We start from the raw sequence: 13953 nt of genomic DNA, 5'->3' as shown, positions 1-13953 counted from the left end.
TGTGGGGCGCACTGGCTGGCGCGGCGCCCCAAGGCCAACACTTCAGAGGCTGCTTTGGGGCGCGCTGGCTGGCGCGGCGCCCCAGCCCCTTTACCCAGGTGTCCTCGATTGAGACTTTCATCAATCCAACAACCCAACTTTCGAAAGGCATATATCACTCATATGATGTCGAAATCAGGCAAACTCAGCGGAGTTGGAAAGATCTCTCCAAGGGATTTTGAACCATATCAATAGCTGCTCCTAACTCATCCTGAGCTAGGAGTTATGACCGTTTGAAAATGGCCAAAACTCACTTTTTAACTTGGACAATTTCTAGATTTCCTTATTCTTTCCAAAAATCAATATTTTCATATTTTAAACTCTTTATAGTCATTTATAGGTGCGAGATGTTATAAAAATTTACTCATATTCAATATTTATATCAAGTCACTAAATAATAAATAATATGGTTTTACACATAATTTTTTAATATCTAACCATAGTCCTTACTGCACTATCAACTATGAGCAAATACTCATTTTATTGGTCGAATGGCAGTGTCCAACTGTCCATAGAGTGAACTTTATTAGCACATTGTCGACATGCTGATTATCAGATTGCAAATAGAACTGCAGCTAATTTAGCATATGGTGTAAGGATTTAAGGGGTTGTGAAAACATAAACAATCTAAACATTCATCAGCTATTCAGGATCTTAGAACTATATGATTTTTACATAAATCTATTACTATAATAATTTAGTCAAGAATACATACCTGAATCAGCCATAAATAATCTTGACTTGAATTGAACGGACGTCTTTTCTTGAGTCTTGACAAGGAACTAGTTTTCTTTTCTCTCTCTTGACCTTATGCGTATCGGGATGCCGTAGATGGGATAGGCTATTCCCTTTTAATAGGCAGAGAGAGGACCAAGCAGTTAGTTTCCACTTTCCATCAAAGTAGGAAGTGGGGAGTTATAAGTAGTAGGGAGTTATATCCATAATAAACTTCCCATATTTATCCAATTATAATTTAGTTAGTAATTAAATATTAAACCAAAACAATATTAATGTGAGCAATAAAAAACTAACACACGTGGGCCATAAAACTAACATTCTCCCACTTGGCACACGTAACATCATTTACTTAATGGTTTAATAAACATTTCAATTACAATGTGCATATATACTAAATCCAACACATTATTTGTTGTTTGAGCAAACCAACTAATAGGAGTCATGGCGGTCATACATCACTTCTTGATATAATTCCTTCCATGTACTATAATATTAGTGTATTGTCTAACACAACATTTAAATACATAATGGTCCAACAATAATGCTTAGAATATCTTTATCTAAAACAAAACCTGTCATCGTCATTCTCAACATAACGTATACAAGAGAAATCAGGTAATAACATAAACATATATATAGTTGAGCTCAAAGTGTCAATTGCATAAACATAATAAAATATTTACAGAAAGTCATTCATTGCTATTAATAAGACCCATTCTTTCAACATGTTCAACAAATGTTTTGGGCGGTAATCCTTTCGTCAAAGGATCAGCAATCATAAGTTTAGTGCTAATATGTTCAATTGTCACTTTATGTTTCTGGACTTCTTCCTTAACTGAAAAGTATTTCATTTCCATATGCTTAGCACCCTTTGAATACTTATCATTTTTAGAGAAGAAGATTGTTGCAGTATTATCATAATAAATTTTCAGCGGCTTGGAAATATTGTCGACTAGTTCAAGTCCTAAAATTAAGTTTCGCAGCCAATTACCTGAACTGTGGCCTCAAAGCATGCCACAAACTCAGCTTCCATAGTGGATGCAGCTATAACAGACTACTTCGCACTCTTCCATGATATTGCTCCTCTAGCTAACAGGAACAAATATCCAAATGTGGATTTTCTTGTATCCATACAACCAACATAATTTGAATCTGAATATCCAATCACATCAAGATGATCAGATCTTCTACAAGTGAGCATATGATCTTTAGTTCCTTGCAAGTATCACAACACTTTCTTCGCAGCTTTCCAGTGATCCATTCCTGGATTACTTTGATAACGGCCCAACATTCCAATAGCGAAACTGATGTCTGGTCTAGTACATGTTTGGGCATACATTAGACTCCTAATTATTGATGCATAAGGAATATCATTCATTTGCTTACGTTCCAATTCATTCTTTGGACATTGATTGCGATTAAATTCATCTCCTTTCTGAATTGGAACAGGGCTTGATGAGCATTTTTCCATTCTAAATCTCTCTAACACTTTATTAATATAGGCTTTCTGAGACAAACCTAATAATCCTTGTGATCTATTTTGAAATATTTCTATCCTAATTACATAGTGTTGACACCAAATTTTGTCCCTCCTTTCTTCTAATTTATTTCGTTGAGCTTCTAAGTTGCTAATAAGTTGAATACTTTATAATTCGCTATTATTTTCCATTTATCTCCACTGCTATCGTAATCATCTATATTACTTTAACTTTTATTATTTTTATGATTATCATCTTTGTATTATCATTTTTACTATTTTAAAATTATATATTTTATTTTCGACATTACTATTATTACTTTATTGTCGTCTTCTTTAAAATAGATTGTCGTTACTTTATATCAAGTTTCTTACTTACTAAACTTTTTTACATAATATAAATTATATTAGTTATAAGTTAGAAGCCCAAAATGATTTAAAAAGAAGATGGGAAAAGGCCAATAAATCCAAAACCCAACAATTGGATTATTTTGGTCCAAGAAACGTTTTAGTCATTCAGCCCATTTACCCATTAATCCAAATAATCAGTCAGTTCATATAACTTATCAATAATCCAAAAATATCCTTTATACCTTCAACCCTAATTCAAAATTCTCAGCAGCAGCCTTTCCATTCCTCTTCTAGCGTAAATACATTTTTTTTTTCATAGTCATGGTAGAATTTCCTCACCGTTTTAGTGCAAGTTCTGCACACCTACTTTAGCATATCATCAAGATGTGTATAAGTCCAATGCATAGCAGATCCGACTTCAGAAAAAGGCTCACTATTTCGAGCATAAATCTGAAGTATCATGTGAAGGACAGATTCATCCAAATCTCAACGTTTTTTATTTCAAACGACTCTCTTTGACCATGAATTCAAAAATCAAAGATGAAATCCCGCCCAAATGAAAAACCAAAATCTTAAAGCCTATTCTATAAATACTTGCCTCTGTTAGCCTTTGAAGGGGGGTTTTTTGGCTTTGAAAAAGAGGAGTTTTCTGCTTGCAAAAGAAATCAGGAACAAGTTTAAGCATTCTCAAGAACGCTCCTCTCTTATATTTCAATATCATCTCACGAAATATTTTCTATTATATTCTCTATTTTGCTTGATTTTGTCGGAGGAACGAGATTAGATCTTTGATCAACGACCAAGTTCACTGCTCCACAAAAGGTGAAAATCTAAACTTATTCTTATTTATTCAATGCCGACGATTGTTTTGTTGTTATAAGTCATGCATAAGGGATATATCACTCTGTAAATTTTATTCATTTCAATTTGAACTATTCACTGTATATTCCCATATGTTTGCATATCAGCCTAGAAATCTCAACCTATCACTGGCTGGCTAAGTTTAGTATAAGAAAATGCATACATTAGGAGTAGATTTATATTTAGTTCAGTACTACTATCTGAAAACTTTCTCAACTAACAAAAGATTTCCACTTTTACTAAAGGTCATGTCTTATTAAATTTCACTTAACATAGATTAATGTATACATATGTATAAAATTATGTCTGTTAAAATGTATTACTTAAGATCCCTCTACTGAAGTGGCTTTTCTAATCATGCACTATGTCTTGTACTTTGATACACAAGAATAATGCCATACTTCTGTACATGTTAGTCTTTTTGTTTTATAAATCGAGTTTTGTATAACTTGCTCTGTTTTTATACTTTTATTAACTGTTTGAGAATTATTTTTTTTCTAACTTTCCCTCCTTGTTCTTTTCTCTGTTTTGCACGCACATCGAAGCCGAAGAGTCCCCTATGGGACTCAACGATACCATTATTGCATGGAGCTTGCATATCTTATACATGGAGTCGGCACATCCTTATTCTTTCCTGCTTCATACTGTTCAGACCTCTAGTAACGGAGGAGATCAATTCCTTCTGTTAAAGTCAAGCATAATTACTAATTTCCTCATTTATTTTAGCTTGTTTTATTTGATTGTATTGATGTGATTAACATTTTATACTTGCCTATGTGTTATGTGTTCCCTTATATGTAATGACTAATAGCTAGGCTTTAGTTGGAATTCCCTTTGACCCTCATACAGTAGCTATGAACACTTGCTTTTATCACATAAAAGAGAGCCATTATTTCTTTAAAAAGACAAAAAGGTTTAAGAAACCAACTTTGTTAAGTTAGAAATATTCCTTATTGAAATTTTCTTGCAGTTACTGATTTTGGTTTCAAATACTTTTGTCAAAATAACCACTATAACGTTTTTTGCTCCAACTCCTTTTTGGGTTTACATTTACAGATTTTATTATAAAATTTATTCTTTAACTTGTAAGTTCTTGAATTTATTCGAATCTTAAACTTTTCCCTCTAAACTTAGTTAAGTTTACTAGATCTTCTTTTACTACTTCTAATAATTCATTTTTTGATAAAAAATTCTTTTACTTACCAACTCAAATGAAGGCATCACTTATTTTCCAACAAACAAGTTTAAATGTTTTTAAAAAAAACTATTTTCCTTTTGCACGTTTTCGACAAGACAATTTTTCACAAGAAATGACCTTAAGTTTTTCTAACATTTAGCATTTTTACATAAATTTGACTTTCTTACAATTAGCCTAATTAATTATTTAAGTTCGGCCGGTTAACCATTTTTAATGGATCTTAAAGGGCCTAATCCCTTCCCTTTAGATTAGTTGAACCCTTACCTAGAATCTTAAGTTTAGTAGACCTTAAAATGAAGTTTAACTTTACAGATGACTTTAATCAATCTTAGGTGCCCTAATTCACCCTAAATAATTAGGTGGCGACTTCTTGACTTAGTTATTAACTTTGGAATCACCAAAATGTTGTACACTGTTTTGACCCGGTTAAAATGGGGTATAACACATAGGATGCCTCTCCCATATCTTTCATTTCAAAATTGTCAGAGAGATATCTCTTGGTATCATGCAACAAACCAAGATCATTAGTAGCAATCAAGATGTCATCAACATACAGGACTAACATAATAAACTTACTCCTACTAACCTTCAAATATATACACTAATCAACAGTGTTTTCCTTAAATCCAAAAGTTACAATAGTTTCATTAAACTTAAGATACCATTGCCGAGAAGCTTGTTTAAGTCTGTATATTGACTTCTTAAGTTTACACACCATGTGTTCCTTTCCTTCACTAGAAAACCCCTCAGGTTGATTCATATAAACTTCTTCCTCTAAATTTCCATTTAGAAATGTTGTTTTCACATCCATTTGACGTAGCTCTAAGTCATAATGGGCTACTAAAGCCATTATAATTCTGAGTGAATCTTTTCTAGAGACGGGTGAAAATGTTTCTTAATAGTCGATGCCATCTTTTTGAGTGAAACCTTTTGCAACAAGTCTAGCCTTGTGACGTTTAATGTTGTCGGTTGAGTCACGTTTGGTCTTAAAGATCCATTTACTCCTAACTCATTTGCAACCTTCTGGTAATTCAACAAGGTCTCATACTTCATTTTGTTCCATAGATTTCAACTCATCTTTCATAGCATTTATCTATCTATCAGAATTATTACTTTCAATAGCTTGTGAAAATGAAACTGGATCATTATCAATTCCCAAGTCAATTTCTGACTCGTGTAAATATACCAAATAGGCATTAGAATAGCAGATCTCTTTTCTCTTTGAGATTTTCTTAATGCTACTTCTTGTGGTACATCTACTGCAGGTTCATTAATTATCGCTTCATTGAGATTAACAGGAGCATCAATTTGTTGTTCTTGTTGATTGTTTGGTTGTACAATAACTTTAGGAACAACATCTTTAAAAGAAGTTAAAGGTAGAGGAACTCTCACCCTAACTTCTTTAATTTCCAATTTATGTGGTTCTTCACTCCCACTAACTTCACCATTCTCAATGAACCTAGCATTTCCAATTTCAACTATTCTTGTACTATGATTAGGACGGTAAAATCTATACCTTTTTTATTTTTCTGGATAACCAATGAAGAAACCACTGATTGTTCTTGAATCCAGTTTCTTTTCTTGTGGGTTATAAACTCTAACTTCTGTGGGGCAACCCTAAACATGCAGGTGCCTCAAACTAGGTTTCCTACCAATCCACAGTTCAAAAAGAGTCTTTGGAACTGCTTTACTAGGAACCCTATTAAGTAAGTAAACGACAGTCCTTAAAGCATATATCCACAATGAAAGAGGTAAAGATGAATTACTTAACATACTTCTAACCATGTCCATTAATGTACGATTACGCCTTTCTGCTACACCATTTTGTTGTGGTGTTTCAGGCATTGTGTATTGAGTACATATGCCATGCTTTTCGAGGAATTTAGCAAATGGACCTAGGTGTTGTCCATTTTCATCATATCTTCCATAATATTCACCACCTCTATCTGACCTAATTATTTTCACCTTTCTATCTAGTTGTCTTTCAACCTCAATAATAAAGACCTCTATGGCATTTATCGCTTGAGTTTTTTCATACAACAAATAGACATACCCATAACGTGAAAAATCGTCAATAAAAGTGATAAAATATTTTTCTTTACTTAAAGATGCAATATCAAAAGGACCACATATATCAGTGTGTATAATTTCAAGAAGTTGTGTGCTTCTTATGGCTCCTTTCTTTGTCTGTCTTGTGTGTTTTCCTTTAATACAATTCACACAAATGTTAAGGTCTATAAAATCCAAATTTGAAAGAATTTCATTCTTAACTAATCTTTCCAATCATTCTTTGGATATGTGACCTAAACGTTTGTGCCACAAGAAAGTAGATTGTTCATTCACCAAACTTCGTTTGGTTCTAATATTATGATGCAAAATTAAGAGTGTTTCGGCACATAGATTATCAAGATTCAGTTTGTATAAGTTATCACAAAGAGTACCAATACCAATGAGATAATTATGTTTAAACAAACTAAAACCTCCATTACTGAAATTAAAAGAATATCCAGTCTTATCTAACTTAGACAAAGAAACTAAATTTCTCGAAAGAGAAGGTACATAACAAGTTTCAAGTAAATCTAAGTGACGCCCAATATTAAGGATCAAACGGTAATTCCCTATAGCTTTAACTGGAGCCTTCACTCTATTCCACATATACACATATCTTTCATTCTGGTTTATGGTTTATGTTGTAAGGAATCCCTTTCTTCTCGAGCCATGCCTTAAATTTCAGGTAATCTTTCTGAAAGTGTTCAGATTTTCCACAGAAACGACACTTATCATTCTTGTGTTCCTTCTTACGTACTTGAGAAGAGGACTCATCAACATTATGGTGCCTATGTTTTCCCTTAGCATGTTTCTTTCCTTTCTTTCCAACTCCTTGATGACTTACAAAGTTGATGGAGTGGGTTCCTTGATTCTTGAGCCTTACTTCCTCCTGAACCAACATTTCATGCAATTCATGCACGTTCCATTTGTCTTTCATGGTGCTATAGTTCATTTGGAAGGGGCCGTACTCAGACGGTAATGAGTTGATGATGAATTGTACAAGGAAATTTTGTTCCACTTCCATTCCCAAAGACTTAAGTCTTGCTGCTACGTTTGTCATTTCAATGACATGCTCGTGCATGGTACGTGAACCATCAAACTTCATGGTAGTCAAAGTACCCATTAATGTCCCAGCAAGAGACTTATCAGCAGTTTGAGAGGATTCTTCCACAAGTTTTAGAAAATCTTTTGCATTTTCAGTTTTGGGAAGAGTAGTCTTAATGTTGCTCGCAATATTCATTCACATAAACATTATGCCTAATCTGTTAGATCGATCAATAGGACCTTTCTTCAGTACTGCTGGTTTCAGTAATAGCAGTTGGCTTCTCAGTGTAAAGTGCAACATCAAGTTCTAAAACTCTGAGATGGAATTTGATCTGTTCGCACCAATCCAAGTTAAGACCGCTAAAGGTCGTAACAGAGGCAGAGTGTGAATGAAGAGCAAATGCTGCAAATATAATTTTGTTAATACTTTGAGTTATGAATTTAAACATACTATCAAATTCAAAAATGGTTAATAAATTCATAAATGTATATTGATGTCCTCCTTTGGGCAAAACATCAAAATACAACTTTAGACATAATGATGCTTAAATGTGAATTTAACGTAATTCAATAATTTTTAATGTGTCAATCAATAATATTTATTATCTTTGGATAAATAAATAAAACTAACAACACATCGAAAATATCTCCTTAATGTTCAATGGTTATAAAATTAAAATAATCAACCTTTGGGTGATCCGTAAATATCTCATAACCAAAAACTTCAATACATCCATAAGTGTTATATTGGTTACAAGCATCAAAATAATGGATAATTGAATATACGTTTAATCATTATTATTTTGAATTAATTCTTCAAAGATTAGGCCACTTTGGTGATTAACTAATCTCATATATAATTCCAAATTGTTCAAGCAGCGTTATTTTCACATAATAGAAGCATTAAAACTTTTGCATGCTTTCCATGAGAAGAACTTAATTTTCTCATACCGACTAAAATTCATAATAGAATAGCTATTGAATAAGTGTTACAGGACACACAAATCAGAGTTAATAATTACTAAGTTGACCACATAAGAATCTTTAAGGCAATTTTCTTTTCTTTGTTTCATCACCTTAAATTCCTCCATCATCAACACATATATTTATTTTTTTTATGTTTTTTTTTAAAAAAAAATCATGTTGACATAATCCAGTAGGCAACACACACTAAAATTCAGATTACAAAATTGAGATATAATGGGGCTGTAAAATAAATCAGTCTCCTAACATATTCAAACTCATATTTGTAACTAACAGTAATTATGCCTCCTTAAACTTCATAAATAAGATTCATAAAATTGAAAGAAACATAAATCTTAATGAAAAATCATTAGTTCCTAAACCGGGCTCTGCTACCACATGTAAGGATTTAAGGAGTTGTGAAAACATAAACAATCTAAACATTCATAAATCCTATCAGTTATTCAGGATCTTAGAACTATATGATTTTTACATAAATCTATTACTATAATAATTCAGTCAAGAATACATACTTGAATCAGCCATAAATAATCTTGACTTGAATTGAGCGGAAGTCTTTTCTTGAGTCTTGACAAGGAACTAGTTTTCTTTTCTCTCTCTTGACCTTATACGTATCGGGATACCGTAGATGGGATAGGCTATTCCGTTTTAATAGGCAGAGAGATGACCAAGCGGTTAGTTCCCACTTTCCATCAAAGTAGGTAGTGGGGAGTTGTAAGTAGTTGGGAGTTATATCCATAATAAACTTCCCATATTTATCCAATTAGAATTTAGTTAGTAATTAAATATTAAACCAAAACAATATTAATGTGAGCCATAAAAAAACTAACACACGTGGGCCATAAAACTAACATATGGCTCTCATGTCATTATACTAAAAATAACTTTTAGGGTCAATTACACAATAACAAAGAGTGCGAAGGTTTTTATTTGTATTATTTAATTGTCATTGAATCCAATGTCACTAAAGGTTTAGTGACATTTACAAAAAGTGTTAATAGTGACAATTATTAATATTTACTTAATGCCACCTATGATAGCTAGAATAGTCTGTATAATTGTGAGTATGAAGAGTACGGTGGCTGCCATATACCCTGTTGGGATCGAAACAACATTGAATTGGATGGATCGGAAGCTAATAAAGAAATGGGGCCTGTGCCAAAGATTTAGTAAAATTTTGTGGTGGTGTGTGCCAAAGAATTAGTAAAATTTTGTTAGTCGAATTTGGGATGGCAAATGCGGCACTATACCAAAAATAATTTTTAGTAGTAATTAATAATTAATGTACATTAACAAAGTGTGTTAAAAATTTTATCGGTATAATTAGTTAATTGTCATTGGATTGGATCCAATGTTGATATAGGCTTTACAAAAAGTGTTAATTGTCTCTAAAGAACATATTTAGCAACAATTAAATTATTGACATTAATTAATTGTCACTAAAGATCATTTATAATATAGTGATGGTTGCGGAGCAAGCTCGCTAAGATTTCAATACCCCCACCCTCGCCTCACCCCACGTAGCATATTTTTTTTATTTTCAACCCATTCCACACGCGTTTGTTATGTTGAGATGTCTAGATGATCAATTGGTAAGTTTAAGCGTCTGCTCTTGTTCTTATTCTCGCTGAAGTGATTTTCGCTCCGTGTTATTGGCCCCTTTTTACACCATTGACATAATCATAAGTCATAACTTATTAAGAGATCATATCACATTTATATATTTTTGAAGAGGAGGAGAACATCAAGGTCCTTTTACTGAGGCATCAACCAATGGAGTTTTTGTGACTATATGTATGTAACTCAACATAGTGACGGAGCCAGAAATTTCACGAAGAGTGTTCAAGTGCTAAAGTGAATCTGCTCTTTTTAAAAAGTGAAAAAAATTGTTACTAGTGAGATTCAAACACGCGAACACTTTTCAAGGCGCCTGAAACAACCAGGCTACATCATACTTGCAAATTATTATTTTTGTTAAGTTTGAAGAAAAATGACGCAATTAATATATATTCAAGTTATAGATATTCGTGTGACTATAAATCATCTTATTAATGGTAAAATTAGAAGTTCAAAGTTACATCGTTTCTAAATAAGCATGACGTTCTTTTCGAATGGACTACAAATAAAAATATACTATATCTTGCACAAAACTTGGAATTTCGCTGCCATGAAAGTTTTCTTATATGAAAGAAAAGAAGGAAGTGTACCATACTTTCAAGCTCTTAAGACTATATTGTAAATCCTGCACATGAATACTTTAGAATCTCCAACTATATAGAACCCAAGCAGTCCCAAACCTAAAGGGAAAAAGTTTCCCCTATCCTAAAATTAAGGACAATATATTCCTTTCCCAAATCTACTAGGACAAAAAATCTCAAGTATGATGATAACAAGAAGTTCACTCAAATCATTGAAGACACAATACAAAGCTTGGGACAGATAGGCAAACCAAGTACCAGATGGTTTAGCCAAGATTGCCTCAACATTACGTACAATTGAAAGCAATCAGTTACAACAAACAAAAAGGGGAAAACAGGCCCATCAACACGTACTACAATTGAGACGATTACTACTTACTTAATGGAACCTGTGAAAGCTAGAATAGTTTGTATAGTTGTGAGTATGAGGAGTATGATGGCTGCCACAGTTGAAGCTCCTACCCTAATTATGCTTCAAATTTGCCTTCATTCTGTTCCATGGTTTTTCACTATATTCAACTGCTAGTCTGAATTCTTCTTTGTAATAGAAGTCGGGATACGTAGTGACCCCATTTCCGAGTTTGTTGAAGAGGCTAGCCACTTGTTTGTCATCTGCTGTCCAGTTCACTATGATTCCTTTCTGGCGAAGTAAACTCACATCTTTGTCTGAGTCGATAAGATGATCCATGAAAATTGCATAATCACTGAAATATATAGACCGCACATCAGATGATTGTTGCTCATAAGCAATGAGATTTCGCAGGAGGGTTTCTGTACCATCTTCGACTTGAAAACAAGGAATTGTCATCAATCCTTTCTCGAACTTTATATCCAATAAACTTGTCATATCACTGACCTTTGCAAAGTTAACTCCAGCTTCGGAAAGCTCTGTTGCATTTGGTAAAACCATATGACAAGTTTTGTCATTGTTTGACTTTTTCATGGGATTACATGAAAATATGTGTAGTAAATGAAGTAAATGTTTGATACTTCCAATATTATTACATTCCGTCTCGCTAAACGATGCACTGGTCTTTTTTAGCATTTCAGCAAAACGGCGAAACAATTTATTCACTAATATTACCAATGATGATTCATTATTTTGCTTTGTCATGGAATGAAGTTGGTTGAGGACAAAGAAAGGAAGTTGATTTTCTAGTAACATCAAGTCTCGAAATATGTAACTTGCACGATTAGTAATGATAATCCTTGCTTCTTCTTCTGGACGCAGATTACAACGCTCTCGAATAAACTCAACCACAAAACAACCATCAAGCAACAACATTTCGCAAAATTGACTATTGTCTTGTATATCTTCGTAACACTTTAGTGCTTCCTCCTTCAGTTTCAGCAATTCACCGATGCAACGTTTCACATCAAGCCTCTCTTTCCGTTGAAGAAACCGTCGTAGGTACATTAGTTTGTACTTTTCCATTGGACCAAGTTGAGAATTTTTCTTATAGTAAGGACCAATAGAGACCATCTTTGGTGTATAAGCATCTGGATTTGATTCACGTAGCCCTACATTTACTTTGAATATGGTACACGATTTAATAGACAAATTGTCCAAATCCTTCAACTTTTTATCAATCCTTTTAGTTGTTTGATCTATCCGTATCTCTATCTTGGTAGAATGTTCTCTTTTCCTTGCCATCTGTAACAGAAAAGAGTTAAGAACTTTTAAAATGTTTATTAGAAGCTCTATGCAATAAGCAAGCAATTACATATTCTTTTAATACAATAAACTTTACCATCTTGGATATATTTTTCATTAAAAAAAGTGATGCATATATACATTCGTCATTTAGCAAATTATGTAAATTTACCCTTTTTCGCTAACAGGCTGAATAAAAAAAATCTAAAATTATTTTTTTAATATCAAAAATAAAATGTGACCTTAAAACTTACCTCACCCATTTTTTTTGGTCCTCCAGACCCACTCAAATTAAAAAATCCAAAAACTATAGATCATGGTTAGTGAATGTATTAGGATTATGAGATAGATCTAAAATTACATGAAATGAAATACTATAAAAAATATAAATACTATCTCTCACAAAATATTATACATTTAACTGCCAAAAGAAAAGTGGGCTAATGAAATCAAAATCTAATTTATATAGTTGTGAAAGAGACCTGCGCCTTCTCATTTTCTTCGACTTCATCCCTATCTGGATAAGAATAAAGAAGCAAGTTATTAAATATTAGTTTTTGTATAACTTATATAATATTTGGTAAGTAGTAGACAAGAAATAAGTTATTCACGTATAAAATTAATATGAGTTTGATTGACAAATTAAAAATCTGCATAACTAATACGTATATAAATTATAAAGAAATCTATGTATAATATTAATTATATAAGATAAAAAGTGAAATAATTTATACATAAATAACTAATTCTTCTATAATTAGTACCTGTAGCTCCACTACGGCCAGTAGGTAGCGGCTCTAAGGACAAAAACAAAGAAAATCAGCCCAAATAATTGTTTATTGATATAGAATATAGATCAAGAGTCATTGATCTGTAGATAAAAAAAAAACAAATTTATTTTGATTTTTACAGTAGATAAAAAAAATAAAAAATCAAAAGAGGTCACTCACTCGGATCAATTCATCAAAATTTCTGTAAAAATCAAAAGAGAATTTTTACATCGGAAGCAAGCAAATTTAATAGACAATAAGAGAACCTGGAGCATGTGAATGATCATCTGCCACTCTTCCCATCAGAAGAATATTTTGAAGCCTTCGAAACAGTTGAATCTTCTGCATCATGTAGAATCTATTGTTATTTATTTATAAAAAAAAAATTAAATTTATTTTTTAATATCTTTTAAAATTTTGAGTTTTTATCAGTTAATTTTAAAATTATGTTTTTTACATGTCATTAGTTACGTTTATTATATTTTTTTATTTGTTACATTTGTTAATATTCATTTTGATATTTTGCACAGTCTAGAAATTCATTCAAATACGAATAAAATTTGCATACACAAATTAACCGATCATTTTGG

The 13953-nt window shown here is 32.4% G+C and overlaps 1 protein-coding gene across 1 annotated transcript; it reads right to left on the bottom strand.

The window, feature by feature from the left end:
• Nucleotides 1-11402: 11402 nt before the first annotated feature.
• Nucleotides 11403-13711, bottom strand: LOC125856217 (putative UPF0481 protein At3g02645). The gene is made up of 4 exons (XM_049535757.1): nucleotides 13630-13711; nucleotides 13358-13390; nucleotides 13076-13110; nucleotides 11403-12593 (listed from the first exon to the last, which is right to left on the bottom strand). Exons 1-4 carry the CDS (start codon nucleotides 13709-13711, stop codon nucleotides 11403-11405), a joined length of 1341 nt encoding a protein of 446 aa, XP_049391714.1.
• Nucleotides 13712-13953: the final 242 nt, after the last annotated feature.

The sequence above is a fragment of the Solanum stenotomum genome, chromosome 2 (assembly GCF_019186545.1).
Source record: "Solanum stenotomum isolate F172 chromosome 2, ASM1918654v1, whole genome shotgun sequence".
NCBI classification, from domain to species: Eukaryota; Viridiplantae; Streptophyta; class Magnoliopsida; order Solanales; family Solanaceae; genus Solanum; species Solanum stenotomum.
The sequence above is the reverse complement of the archived record's forward strand: the minus strand, read 5'-3'. Positions and strand labels throughout refer to the sequence as shown.

Excerpts from the sequence above, each read along its gene's own strand:
- LOC125856217 (XM_049535757.1), bottom strand. The coding sequence starts at position 13,711 with ATGCAGAAGATTCAACTGTTTCGAAGGCTTCAAAATATTCTTCTGATG. Across the intron at positions 13,111-13,357 it reads TGGCCGTAGTGGAGCTACAG|ATAGGGATGAAGTCGAAGAA; the intron begins GTACTAATTATA and ends ATTCTTATCCAG. Across the intron at positions 12,594-13,075 it reads AAGAAAATGAGAAGGCGCAG|ATGGCAAGGAAAAGAGAACA; the intron begins GTCTCTTTCACA and ends TTTCTGTTACAG.